At 35.4% G+C, this 15,725-nt stretch overlaps 1 protein-coding gene across 1 annotated transcript in view; it reads right to left on the reverse strand.

Annotated features, from left to right (window-relative positions):
- The window catches only part of LOC123554266 (uncharacterized), a 44,409-nt gene that overhangs the window by 19,860 nt on the left and 8,824 nt on the right, over positions 1–15,725 (reverse strand). Inside the window, exon 3 of the mRNA XM_045344283.2 lies at positions 15,461–15,671. Within this exon, the coding sequence (XP_045200218.2) occupies positions 15,461–15,671 (211 nt within the window). The remainder of the gene's footprint in view (positions 1–15,460; positions 15,672–15,725) is intronic.

Raw genomic sequence — 15,725 nt, forward strand, 5'->3', positions numbered from 1 at the left:
TTTGATCAAATTTCATGAACATCCTGCCTAAAATTTGCATTCACAAAGTTTTTCTTTGATTTTACTGGGTGACCTAGTTTTTGACCCCAGATAACCCCTATTTGAACTCGACCTTGATGTCATCAAGAGAAACATTCTGATCAAATATCATGAATATCCAGTGTAAAATGCAGCCATTATTGCAAACACAATGTTTTTCTTTGATTTGACCGTGTGACCTAGTTTTTGACCCAAGATAACCTATATTCGAACTTGACCTAGATTTCATCCAGTCAAACATTCTGATCAAATTACATGATGATCCAATGTAAAATGCAGTCCCTATTGCATACACAAGGTTTTTCTTTGATTTGACCCCCAATTACCCATATTATAACTTGACCTAGATTTCATCAAGGCAACCATTCTGAGTAAATTTTATGAATATCCAGAGTAAAACTCAGTCCCTATTGCATACGCAATGTTTTTACTTGATTTGACAGGGTGACCTAGTTTTTGACCCTAGATAACCCATATTCAAACCTAACCTAGATTTTATCTAGACACACATTCTGATAAAATTTCATGAGATCTGATGTAAAATGCAGTCCCTATTGCATACACAAGGTTTTTCTTTGATTTGATCTAGTGACCTAGTTTAAGACCCCCGATTACCAATATTCAAACTTGACCTAGACTTTATTAAGGCAATTAGTCTGACCAAATTTCATGAAGATCAATTGAAAAATACAGCCTCTATCGCATACACAAGCTAAATGTTGACAGACGACACACAGACGACAGACGACGGGAATCGCTAAAAACTCAAAGAAAAGTAGAGATCGTGTTTAATTCAATGAAAATATTTTCATTCATATAGATTTCAATTTCATTTTAGATGAACGCGCAAGTTATCTATATGCATGGAATAATACCATGCTTGAACTTGCCATCAGTTTTCAAAGTTCCTTTCTTTTCCTTCCATATCGTACAGACACCATCTGGTGTATACTCGTACTGGTGCAATATTGATGTGAGTGGTTGCAAAGCTGTACAGGTGTCGTTAAAGTGTCTCTATTTACAGAGCACATAAAACCAGCGTCCAGTTCTGTTCTAACGGAGGGTGGCTGCATGTATTGCCTTCTTGAAGCAGTCAATAAAGGGACAGTTGGTGGTGGTCTGTGGCAGGCTATTCCATAACGTATTTCCATTCTGGAAAGAATGAGCGTTGGTACACCAGAGTGCGGGCGAAGGGCACAATGAAACGCTGATTGTGTCCCCTGGCTGAAATAATGGGCTGAAGGTGCGTTAGTGGGATGTCAACAAGACCACGGACTATCCGATACAACATTATGACCTTTGCTTGTGCTCTGCCTTCTTGCAAGCTCGGCCACGGGAGTTGCGCAGAATGTCTGTGACACTACTAGTGATGCGAAAGTCTGAACAGACCCTCATTGCTGTTGTTCGTTGGATCATCTCCAGCTTATAGATGTAAGCTGCCGTAAACAGATCACAGATCACAGGGGAGTACTCTATATGATGGCGTATTAATGTTGTATAACATAGCTCTTTCGTCTTTCTGGGACATTGATAAATGTTTCTGTGTGCAAACGACCTGGTGTTATTGGCCTTCTTAACTATAGTGTTTATATCACATATGGTGGTTCCAGCTCAGAGTCTAATGAAAAATTACGACAAGGTATTCGCTTTGTCAGTTTCTACAAGTATATGTCCATGGATCGTATATGGAACTTTGATTGGTCGACGCTTGTTGGAAATATGTAGAACTTGACATTTTTGCGGATGTCATTGCATAAGCCAGACATTCTCCCAGCGTTGGAAGTTATCTTAATATTGCTGGAGAGCCTGAGAATCTGTCTCTGATTTGATATTTCGCTAGAGAACACAATCATCGGCGAATAGTCTGACCATAGAATTAGATGACACGTACTCCGAAAGGTCACCGATGAATAGCAGAAATAGTAAGGCCCGAGGACACTTCTTTGGGGGTACTCCTGATTGCACTGGTGCGACCGAGGATTAAGACCCATCAAGGTTAACTTTTTGGGTGCGGTTCTCCAGAAAACTATTAATCCAGCTTTGTTAGTTCTCACGAATTCCATAGATTTTTAGTATCATCATAAGCCGATGGTGTGGCACCATGTCAAAGGCTTTTGAAAAATCGTGCAGGATGGTATCTGTTTGACCATTATTATCAATGTTCCTAGCAAGATCTTCAACTGTCAAAATAAGTTATGTTTTGCAAGATCGTCTTTTGTGGAAACCATGCTAGGTGTCGGTGAATATCGAATGTCTATACATATGATTCATTATGTGACTACAGATTATATGTTCCAGAAGCTTGCATGTGATTGATGCCAGTGACACAGGTCGGTAGTTGTCAGGCTTATTTCTATCTCTTTTTTTAAAAAAAAATACGGGTCACACTGGCTGTCTTCCACTCATCCGGTACTGTACCAAGATCAAGTGAGGTCTGGAAGAATAGAGTGAATACTGGTGCTAACATTAAGAGGCTAGTATAGTTCTTTCAACAGACACCCTGGGACTCCATCAGGGCCACTAGCTTTATGTGGTTCAATTACGGATAAAAGTTTCTTGACACCAGGTATGGTCACTTTGATTTTGCCTACAGGTCGGTGAGGACTTGTGCCCATATCAGGAATATCGTTTATATCTTCATCTTTGTTAAACACGGATGAGAACTGGGTTTTTTTTGTCATTTTCTGCAATACATTTCAACGTATATAATTTCTTCAAAAATAGTTTTCCGGACATTTTTCATCTGGTTTTGACCCTGGATATTAATGTCACAAACATATTTTTTTCTTAGTAAAAAAGAAAATATAATTCTTTTTATGTGTCAGATGCCTTCAGCAAAATTGCAATAAATATGTCATAACGAGAATAACCCATTTTCCTTCATTTGGCCCGATTTCAATTTTCGAAGGCACCCTAATTCGATATTAATTGTTCAAGTTGCTTATATGCATGAAAACAGGACCATTTTAGCCTGATACCAACACTTCTAAAGGTTTTATGGCATTTTCAGTAATACACTTGTACGCGTACCATTCCTAAAATAATAGCTATCGCAAAATAATTTTCAAACTGTTTTCCTATATTGAGTCTATTTTATTCAAATTTATATTGTTTTCACTATGATCTGACCTAAGCGGAACAATCTTGGCTCGAGACAGAAAATCGCAGTAACTAAGAACCAAAATACGTTAACGTTTTGCAATTAGGCCTTCGTTGGACGTATGCCGACAAAATCTTGAAATTCCTTCGGAAATACGAAGTGAGCTATTTAATGAATAAACATCCTGGCAATCTATTAACGTGGTTTAACGTATCCCAAGACCACTAATGGCAGCAGTAACAACGATTTCATTTTCTGAAACCAAGACTGTTGTTCGTCGGCACTTAATGACTTAATTGATAAAACAGATTTCATAGTGTGTCTCATACAGTTATTGGCGATTACCTAAGACGGTGACCAAATATCGACTTGAGTCCATCGTATTGGTTCAGAAAACAGATGTTACTTAGCACCCAAAATATTCTAATTTCTTAATACTCCAGTCCCTGGGGACCTCCCGTGTGCAAAAAAGTCTACCGGCTAATTTTTATATCAATGTTTAGATAAATGTCTGAAGTTTCAGAACATTTTGGGTGGAGTTGCCGCATCATGGTACGTTTTTAGGAATCCAAGATGGCGTCCGAGATGGCCGCCAAAACTATGAAAAAGCACTATCTATCATTATTTAGTCATAATTTTATGAAAATTCGAATAGTTTTTAATCTTGATGTTCACAAAATATAGCAAACACATTTTGCCACCCATGTAAGTCGATTTCTCTCAAAATAATGCGAAAAAAATGACTAAAAAACTGATGCTGCTGTGTATTTTCACTTCTCGTATTTAAAGTTTCGGTGATATTTACACTTTTTTAGTTTAAGGTGTAAATATCATTAGTTTTATGTACATTGATATCATTTTTATAGTATATGGATGCCTGACTCTTGCTCTTTTATGAATTTAGTGGGTGGGGTAAATGGAAGGTAATCCCAGATTTGCTTTCATTACTGATAGTTTTATGATATTTTCCCAATGTTTACTGAAAATATATGGTACTTATATGATGTTTGCCTTAATCTGATGCAGGTATAATCTTAACATATACATCTTTGCTTCGAAATTCGACCATGTATCATCGTTGCCATGGTAACATCTTGAAGAAAATAAGAGAAAAGTTTCAATATATGTTGTTTTGGTGTTTTTTGTGTGTTGGTTTTTTACAAAATAACCAATCAGTAATCTATATTTTTATCAAATGCTAGTACCTAACAATTCAAACTAAGAGCAGTAGAAATTTATATTTTAGAAAATGTGTATTAATACTCGGATATCTGAAATTTTAGATAATAGGCCGGCGTTATTGTTATCGTTGTTATTCTGATGAGCTTTGTATTATGAAAAAAAGTTATGTTAAATAAGTCCTATATGTTATCAAATTATATTTCACAACAAAATCTTATAGAATAAGTCGGAAAAAAAATCTTCAAAAGTGTACCAGTACTCGGATGATCAAAAAATTTGGATAACATTTAAACATTACCTCATATTTAGTGACCCGAAGTTGATATAAAAAACACTTAAATAACAAGTACATTGTTTATATTTGTGGTACCATAGATTAAAGCGTAAGATTTATTGATAACTCATGCCAAAAAGGGGAAGGAGTATAATTAAATTGTAAAATATTAATTGTATTAAAAATTCCATTTCTTGAAAATTCCCCTTCATAATAGAATCCAGAATTGACAAAAATCATCCTGCTAAAATATAGAAAATCCTTTTTGTATAGTACTCTTTTGCAATTTGTAATTATCGATTTTAATCTGTTGTATTGCTCGACAACTTTCATAATGCCAAAATACATGTAATTGTAAATAAAATATTTTATGTGAGAATTGTGTGTAACAGTAATACAGAAAAAGTAGAAAAGGACAGGTCGCCCAACATGACATAAACGAAAATGCTGCAGGCCGAGTTTGATTCCTTTTAACATTTATTTAATTTCTCTAGAAGCTAGGTTCCCCATTGTAGACATTTCAGTGTTGTTATATATTCTAGTCCTTATTAGCCCCTTACTGCTTGAAAACCAGTTTCGGGGACTACAAGAATGTGCTTTTCCGTCCGTCATTCCGGCATTCTGTCATCTGTCCGTCCGTCCGCAATTTCGTGTCCGGTCCATAACTCTGCCATTCATGAAGGGATTTTAATATTACTTGGCACAAATGTTCCCCATTATGAGACGACGTCTCATGTGCAAAACCCGCGGACCCTTGGCTGAAAGGTCAAGATCACACTTGAAAGGCAAAGACCAAAGGTTTTTCTTTTCCTGTCCAGTTTGTAACGCAACAATCCTTAAAGGGATTTTAATATAACTTGGCACAAATATTCACCACCATGAGTGTCATGCGCAAGAACCAAGGCCAATGTCACACTTAGAGGCCAATGGTCAAATTCAATGTCATATTTTATACTGGCTGAATGTAACAACTTTCGTAGGAAAGTTGTTTTCCCTTGAATGTCATGCTTTCTGTGCATAAATCTAGACGATCAAACGGGAACTTGGGAGTCAAAAATATACATCATTTTAAAATGAAAACGATGACGGTAAATCTATTTCGATTATTCATTAAGACGTTGTCGTAGGGTCACATAAATGTAAGTAAATCCTAAAACAAGAGCTGTATGTAAGACAGCGCGCTCCACTATTCGGGGATTTGACAGTAAGATGAATATATGTCTCAATAAGAGACCTCTAGATATACCAAGGGGCATAATTCTGTCAAGAACACAAATTAGAGTTACTGGAATTGTTACCGTACATGCAGATGATGATGGTAAAGATATATTTTGAGTTTAAGTCATTATCTTATATAATACCAAAGTTATGTCCAGAAAACGAAGTTTGTTAAAAAATCTAAGTATGAAAGGGGCATAATTTGGTCAAAAATATATATCAGAGTTATGGGGATTGTTACCACATATGTAAATGATGATGATAAAGATACATATAAAGTTTCACGTTTTTATCTTATAATGCATAAAAGTTATATCCAGAAAGCGAAGATTGCGAAAAAAAATCTTTAAGTACAAAAGGGGCATAATTCTGTCATAAATGCAGTTAGAGTTTTGGGGTTTGTAACCACACATGCAGATGATGATCGTAAAGAAATATTTTTAATTTCAAGTCATTATCTTTTATACCGTGTTCAGACTACGTTTTTAATCCTATATTAACTTGGGTTTATTTTTTAAACTCGTTTGCGTCCACACTATATGTGGTGTAAAACCTGAATTGTGTAAAGGTCAAGTGGTTTCTGTAATGTAGCATTAAAACTACCCCAGGAGGTGGTTTTAATACTACATTAATTAAAAAGTAATACTACATTATTTTACAAGTGTGAACGCAAATGTGAGTTATACGTGGTTTTACAATCCCAAATCCACAGATCTTACCTTTTGGCGGAAGAATACCATGTGTTTCTCTTTTGTATCAAACAACTGATGCTATGGCTGGCAAAAATAGTTGGAGTGTTGAGGAAACAAAAACATCAAATTGCGATATGGAGTCATGCTGATGCTCAAAATGGACTATAGATGGAATGAACAGAAATTCTTAGATAAACACAGAAGTTTAAACATTGATGACTCCTTCTTGTTTCTGTTAGCCTCCTTCTTTGTAACCTGTTTTGCTTATTGCAAAATATTTGTTTACTTTCAACATTGCATGTATATATTTAAACCACATTTCTTTGCCTAGTGTGGACGCAAACTAGATTATATTTTGATAGGTTTTAAATGTCAAAATCCAATTATAGCCAATTAGTGCCTGATAAAAATAAAACCGATCCGCTAGTGTGAACACGGTATTAGAGTACCAAAGATATGTCTATAAACGAAGCTTTCGGAAACATTTAACATGAAAATAATTCCCAGTAAAACAATTTTGTGACCTTGACCTTGGGTATAATGGGCTCAGCCCCTAAACATACTTTGTTTTTATACTGGACAATATTTATATGAAGTTACAGTAAGATATAAGCATAAGTAACAAAGATATGACAGAAAAACAAAGGTTACCGCAAATATTTAACCTTAAAAATAACCTAAGTATAACTCCTTGGTGACCTTGACCTTTGGTATAATGGGCTCAGTTCCAACACATACTTTGTTTGTATACTGGATAATGTTTATGGGATGTTACAGTAAGATATAAGCAAAAGTAACGAAGATATGACAGAAAAACAAAGGTTGCCGAAAAATTTTAACCAAGAAAGGTCACGCCGTGGCCGACGTCGACGCCGGGGTGAGTAGAATAGCCCCCAGATTCTCCGAATAGTGGAGCTAAAAATCTTTATGGTATAGGTCCACACTTTATCAGGTAGAGATAGGTACAAACACCTAAAATTGGATATAACATGCATGCTGTACCACAAAAAAGTGGTCTCGATTTTTCCCTTCGGCCAGTATTAAAAAAAGTTACAATATAAGCTATTCACAGTAAAACAAAGGGAAGTAATTCTTAAAACAAGGGTGCCTCATGGTAGTGAACATCTTTTTTTCTAATTTAACGTCGCACCGACACATGATAGGTCATATGGCGACATTTTAGCTTTAATGGTGGAGGAAGACCCCTGGTACCCCTCCGTGCATTATTTACCGACCTTCCTTAAGCCAGCTGGATGGTTTCCTCACATGAAGAATTCAAAGCCCCGAGATCTCTCCATGCATGAAGAAGAAATGTTCCGGACAGAGTCATTCTTGAATTTGATCATTAAATAATTGGCCTCTAAGTGTGCCATTGATCTAAGACTTGGGACCTGGTTCTTGCGCATGACACTCATGGTTAAAATCCCTTCAATGATTCTTGAATTACAGACTCGACAGGAAAGAAAGCCCTTTTGGTCGTTGACTTTCAAGTGTGATCTTGACCTTTCAGCTAAGGACAAGCGGGTTTTGTACATGGCAAGTCGTCTTATCATGGGGATCATTTGTGCCAAGTAATATTAAAATCTCTTAATGAATGGCAGAGTTATGACACGAAATTGCGGACGGACGGACGGAATGCCGGAATGACGGACGGAAAAGCACATTCTTGTAGTCCCCGAAACTGGTTTTCAACCAGTAAGGGACTATTAAGGACCATAATACATAACAACACTGAAATGTCTACAATAAGGAACCTTCTAGAGAAATTAAATAATCGTTAAAAGGAAAAAGTATTTATGGTTTTTGAAACAAACTGAGCCTGCAGCATTTTCGTTTAAGTCGTGTACGTTGGGTGACCTGTCGTTTTCTCCTTTTTCTGTATTACAGTTACAAACAATTCTCACATAGAATATTTCATTTCTACTTTGTTAATTATTAAAAATTCTCGAGCAATTACAAATTGCATAAAAGTACTATAAAAAGAATTTTCTATATTTTAGCATGATAGTTTGTGGCAATTCTGGATTCTATGTTATTGTGAAGCGGAATTTTCAAGAAATGGAATTTTTAATACAATCAATATTTTACAATCAAATTATACTCCTTCTCTTTTTTAGCATGAGCTATCAATACATCTTACGCTTTAATCTATGGTATCCCAAATCTAAATAATGTACTTGTTATTGAAGTGTTTTATATCAACTTCGAGTTACTAAATATGAGGTAATATTTAAATGTTATCTAAACTTTTTGATCATCCGAGTACTGGTACACTTTTGAAGAGGAAGATTTTGTTTTTACTAATTCTATAAGAATAATTTGATAAGATAAAGAACTTACTTAACCGTTGATAACTTTTTTTGCATAATACAATAACAATAACTCCGGCCTATTATCTAAAATTTCAAATACCCGAGTACTAATACACTTTTTTTAAAATAAAACTTTCTAAATCTCTTAGCTTGAATTTTTAGGAACTGGCATTGGATAAAAATATGGATTACTGGTTGGTTATTTTGTGAAAAAAGCAACACCAAAACAACAAATATTGAAACACTTTCTCTTATTTTCTTCAAGATGTTACCATAGCAACGGTGATACACGATCAAATTTCAAATCATAGATATATATGTTAAGATTACACCTGCATCAGATCAAGGCAAATATCACATAAATATCATATATTTTCAAGAAACATTGGGAAAATATAAAAATTAAAGCAAATCTGGGATTACCTTCCATTTACCCGACCCACTAAAATGATAAAAGAGCAAGAGTCAGGCATCCATATACTATAATAATGATATCAATGTACATAAAACTAATGACATTTACAACTTATACTAAAAAAGTGTAAATATCACCGAAACTTTAAATACGAGAAGTGAAAATACACAGCAGCGTCAGTTTTTCAGTAATTTTTCCGCATTATTTTGAAGAACATTTTTCTTTTTTTTTTTTTAATAAATGTACAAATAATTGAGAGAAATTGACTTACATGGGTGGCAAAATGTGTTTGGTATCTTTTGTGAACATCAAGATTAAAAACTATTCGGATTTTCATAAATTATGACTAAAAAATGATAGATAGTGCTTTTTCATAATTTTGGCGGCCATCTTGGACGCCATCTTGGATTCCTAAACACGTACCATGATGCGGCAACTTCACCCAAAATTTTCTGAGACTTCAGACATTTATCTAAACATTGATATAAAAATTAGCCGGTAGACTTTTTTGCACACGGGAGGTCAGTAACGTAATATGTGTCATACTTGAACAATTTTACAAACAATCCATATGTTTCAATGCATCCTGAATTCTGTGAATCACAGCAGTTACAATGATTCGAGCCCATGTTCGGACACCTAAAAATGTTCAAAATTACATTTTCAACATATTTTACCACTCTTCGTCGGTACGTAATGCATAAATTACTAAAACAGTTTTGTATCTCATAAAGTCAAACAACGACATAAGGTGTCCCAATCTTGACTCGAGTCTATTGTTTCTGTGCAGAATACAGCTTTACCCTAAAAATCTGTGGGAAATATCATATGTACTGTTTTTGGACAGATATATCAGCAATATCTACATGTTTCAATGCATCCTTAAGCCCTCATGAACGCTCTGAATTATAGCAGTATCGAGGATTCGAGTCAATTTTTGACACATGAAAACTGGTCAAAATTACGATTTTTATTAGGTTTCACCGTTCTTCGTCGACACATAATGCATAAATTGTCAAAACTGTTTTCATGTTGTATCTCATAAAGACTCCAACAATGACCTAAGGTGACCAAAATAAATTCTTGCATAATGCACCTGTCAATATTTTGCCCGCCCGGGGGAGCGGCGGGCATACACGGGACTTTTGACAGAAGACCATTCCCGACGGGCGGGAATTTGACAAACATCTGATGTACCAGCCAGGCTCTAGGGTGGGATTTAGACAAAATAGGTTGTCTCTGGGGTGGGGATTTAGACAACAAAATTTTTGAAATGTCAAATTCCCCTGGGTCAGCCCGCCGCCACAGGTTGTAGGCAACCGTGAATGTTAAAGAATCGCGTGTTTACCTGTACGATTCTTTGTTTTTAGGTATCATATTTATGATTTTGTTAAGTATCTGTCAGTATGTTTTTATCTAATTTCTCGAAGAATTTATATAAACAACTTGGAAACTTGACACTACGTTCGTACTAATCCGTACTCCAACTGCGTGTCCGTACTCAATATAACTCGAATGTAAAGTTATTATTCTTGAAATTGTGATCGAGTCCATCAAATTGTGAAATGATATGAACAATTATTGGTAATTTTATGTTTGTAATAATGAGAAATAAAAAAATCGCTTAAAAACCTTCAGGATGTGCTTTTGGTAGTGTTGTTTATTTCCGGGCCCTGGATACGGATATTTAAAACATGTTTACCGTTTCCAAGAACAACTGGAATGGTAAACAAGAGCCATGTTACAAATCCCCATATTATAATTGAAGGCTAAAGGTCCTGGCAAGTTAGTGTCTCAAAGTATTAATTTTGGGGAAAGCTTTGAAGAACCATTTAGTTGTGGTCCGCATCAGGGGTTTTAAGATGTGGAAGAAATAATAAGTCAGTAGTGAGGCGGTTTACAGTATAGCTATGATGTTTTTCTATATGGCTACTGTAAAAAGATAGAATGGAAAGCTAATAGGGAACAAGAGTGCCAGAATGTCACAATATATACCCGTCAAAGCAAATTTCTTTACTCTAGCAGCTGTATTTGCAAATGGAATGTTAATTTTGTGGTTGTTTAGTAATCATTGTAAGTCTTTTGCTTTTTAAAGTCCACAAAAAACTCCTTACCAGGTAGAGGTACCTTATATATAATAAAATACATCTAAAATTGGAGAGTAACATCTATGTTGTACCACAGAAAAGTGGTCTTGTTTTTTTCCCTAGGGTCAATTATAAAAATGTTACAATATAAGTTATTTATAGGAACAACTAAGGGAAGTTAATCTTTAAAAAAAAAAAATGCAAGTCCACACAAAAATCTTTATCAGGTAGAGATTGGTCAAAATACACCTCAAAATTGGATTTAGCATGCTTGTTGTACTACAGAAAAGTGGTCTCGGTTTTTCCCTATGACTAGTAATGAAAAAGTTGCAATAAAAGCTATTTAAAGTAACAACAAAGGGAAGTAATTCCAAAGAAGGGAACTGCTCATGCCACTTCGTCTCATGATGGTCTATAATTGTGCCAAGTTACATCAAAATCCCTCCATGCTTGAAGAAGAAATGCTTCGGACATTGTCATTCTTGTATCTGATCTTTGACCTCTAAGTGTGACCTTGACCTTAGGCCTAGTGACCTGGATCTTGCGCATTACACTCCGTCTCGTGGTGGTGAACATTTGTGCCAAGTTATATCAAAATCCCTCTATGCATGAAGAAGAAATGCTCCGGACAAGGTTTTAATTCTTGTATCCTTTGACCTCTAAGTGTGACCTTGACCTTAGACCTAGGGACCTGGTTCTTTCGCATGACACTCAGCCTCGTGGTGGTAAACATTTGTGCCAAGATATATCAAAATCCCTCCATGCATGAAGAAGATATGCTCCGGACAAATTTATTTAAGAAAATATGATAAAGGGGAATAACTCAAAAAATAGGCAAGGTAGAGTTATTGTTCTTGCACACTGCACTTCCTTCCAATGTGTTCTATTAGTGTATGAAGTTTGAAGAAAATCCCTCCAGTACTTTTGGGGTTATGCTCCGGACAAAATGTTTTAAGAAAATATGATAAAGGGGAATAACTCAAAAAATAGGCAAGGTAGAGTTATTGTTCTTGCACACTGCACTTCCTCCCAATGTGTTCTATCAGTGTATGAAGTTTGAAGAAAATCCCTCAAGTACTTTTGGAGTTATGCTCCGGACAAAGTTCGTTGCGGACGCACGGACGGACGGACGCACGCACGCACGGACGGAGAGCATTTCTTATATCTCCTTTGCCTTTGGCGGGGGGATAAATAAAAAATGTACCGGAATCGTCAAGTCATCACATATGAAAACAATACATAAATCGTCGGTCTCGGTCACAATCCCGCGGGCTTCTGCAGACGTTAAAACACAAAAAAAACGTGTATTATCCCTACATTAATAAACAGATTTCATAGTGTATCTCATAAAGTTTTAAACGAGACATAAGTTGTCCAAATCTTGGCTTGTGTCCATCATTCATTTCGTTGCAGAATACAACAGTATCTTTGCGAGGCCTTCTTTGGGCGTATGTCGTCAGCATCTAAAAATCTGTAGGGAATGTAATAAGATCTTTTTTGGACTTGCAATATATTCACATGGTTTAATACATCTTCAAGCCTTCTTGAACGCTGTGAATTACAGCAGTAACAAGGATCATAGGCCATTTTCGGACACCTGAAAAATGCTCAAAATTACGATCTTTAACAGATTTCTCCATTCTTCGTCGGTACATAGTGCATAAATTCCCAAAACTAACATAATTTGATTTCTCATGAAGAAGATTCCAACGATGACATATGACAAAGCCTTGGCTCAAGTCCATCGTTTCGGTGCAGAATGCAGCAGTATCTAAGCTCCAAGTCATGTTCAAATTTTTTCATGAGGCCTTCTTAGGACGTATGCCGTCGTCATCCTGAAAATCCGCCTGCATTGCAATACGTAATACTTTTTGGACATATATTCCTGCATTATATCCACATGTATCAATGCATCCTCGGATCGTCCTGAACAAAAATTACGATATTTCGACAGGTTTTACCTTTCTTCGTCGGCACATAATGCATAAATTGCCAAAACTGATTTCATAAATTTCTATAAAGTCTTTAAAGATGACCTAAGGCGACCATATCTTGGCTCGAGTCCATTGTTTCGGTGAAAATACAGTAACTATGCACCCGAACATGTTCAAGGATTCGATCCTATTTCCTGTCACATGAAAAATGACCAAAATTACTTACAATTGTAAACATTTGCCCATAATGCATTAGTTCCTTTAAACGATTTAATAATATAGATCATACAGTGCCCGAGCACTGACTTAAGTGGAACAAATCTTCGATTGAATTCACAGTTTCGGTGCTAGGAGGCCTTTGAAAGTATACAACCAGCACCTTGAAACGCCGTCGGCATTGTAACATATACTATTTTTATCAATAATGTCAGCAATATATTGACATGGTCTGATGCATCCTCAAGCCCTTCTTAACATTAAGAATATCAGCAGTAACAAGGGTTCAAGAAAATGACATAAATACTATTTTAACAGATCCGAACGCTTTTCGTTGGCACATAATGCATTGATTGCTAAAAACAATCTCCACCTACTGTTGGTACTACTAAAACAATCTAACAGTAACAGTAGTGATACTGTTGTTACTGTTGTAACTTTACAACAGTAACACCGTCAATATAGCTGTTGCTGCTGTAATCTAACAGTAACAGTAGTGATACTGTTGTTACTGTTGTAACTTTACAACAGTAACAGCGTCAATATAGCTGTTGCTGCTGTAATCTAACAGTAATAGCAGTGCTACTGCTGTTACTGCTGTTACCGCTCAGCTGCTAACTTCACCTTGGTCTTATATACTGTTAATGGCAATTGAAGAGTACGTTTTTTGTTATTACTTTAAACGAGTTTTAAATAGGAAAGTCTGACTTGTTTGTGTTTTAGTACACAAAAATGTTTATACATGTGTTTATTATGCAAACACGATCAATGTAACTTAAATTACGTTTTCATGCTTTATATGACACGTTTCATTAGATTAGACATTAGGGCCTAATGGTATAAAATAAATATCATTTCGAAAATTTTGGGCAATCTTACGTACCACTTTAATTATTAAAATGCAGTTTGATTTCTCTAAACAATCCAAGTATAAGCACAACAAACAACCCGCTAAAATTAAATAACAGGTTACCGTTGTTGATCGTCATACAAGTAAGAAAACACCAACTGCAAATCTAACTTTCAATATACGTTATATGAAATACATGTTTATATAAAATATACATACAGTATGGTGTAGGCAGAGGAACTACACATTCAAAGTCAACTTTTCAGTTTTATTTCTTTGTTAGATTATAGCTTTTTGCATAAATCTGTTCGTTATTTTTTTATCTCGTTATTAAAACACAACCATTTGATACTTAAACACGAGATGTCAGCAGACATCAAAGCGCCGCAAAAGATGAAAAGTTCGACAAGAGCATATCCTGAAAGGGGGCTTGCGGTGTAAATTATGAGTGTGGAATGTTTGGCGGGTGGGTTGGTGTTGGTTGTGAAATAATAAATAATGAAAAACAAAATAAAGCGATAATAATAGGAAAATATATCAAAGCAAAAACAAATGAATAAATAAATAATAAAAAGAAAAGGAGCTCATCTCAAGAAACGTAAGTAACTGAAATTAAAAAAAAAGTGAGAGAGAGAAATAATGGTGGGAGCGATTGGGGTGACGGCATACTAAGACACAATATCAAGAAATACAAGAAACTAAAATTAATTTAAAATATTATTTGGTAAGGGTAATGTGAAACGGATGGACGTTAAAACGATACTAACAGACAGTATCAAGATACTACAATAATTGTTTCGTCGGTGGGAGTAAGGGTGGGGGTGATAGGATACTAAGAGACGATATCAAGACTTAAGTTTAAAGTTAAAAAAATAAAATAATCAAGAAACACAAGAAACTCCGACGGGATACCTAGAGACAATATCAAGACATAAAACTAAAAGTGATATACATAATGTAAAAAGTATAAAAAGGGAGATAAGTTGATCAAAATAACTTTAAGAGTTTTAAACTAAGAATATAATGGCAAAGACAAGTGACAAGTGTATATCATGTATAGTTACTGAGAAACTTACTTGCTGTAAGTAGCAAACAACAGTTTATAGAAGAAAAAATTCTAATCTTAAAATTATTGTCATACCCTCCCATCTGTTGGTTATTCCTCTTCCTTTTCTCAAAGCTTCTATAATGCTGATCGTTTCTTGATCGTTCTCAACGCCTTCTAAATAGTCTACTAAAATTGTTTGATTGGACATCGTCAGGAAGCGCTTAAAACTTTTAAAGCCTTCATTTCCCTTTCGTATAACCTTGTCAATAACAGCCCTGTTCTTCTCCGTCGTGAGTTGCATCTCCTAAATGATAAATTCCCATTTTTACTAATATGCCAACCATTATGTATTCTAATT

Source organism: Mercenaria mercenaria, chromosome 15 (assembly GCF_021730395.1).
Source record: "Mercenaria mercenaria strain notata chromosome 15, MADL_Memer_1, whole genome shotgun sequence".
NCBI lineage: Eukaryota > Metazoa > Mollusca > Bivalvia > Venerida > Veneridae > Mercenaria > Mercenaria mercenaria.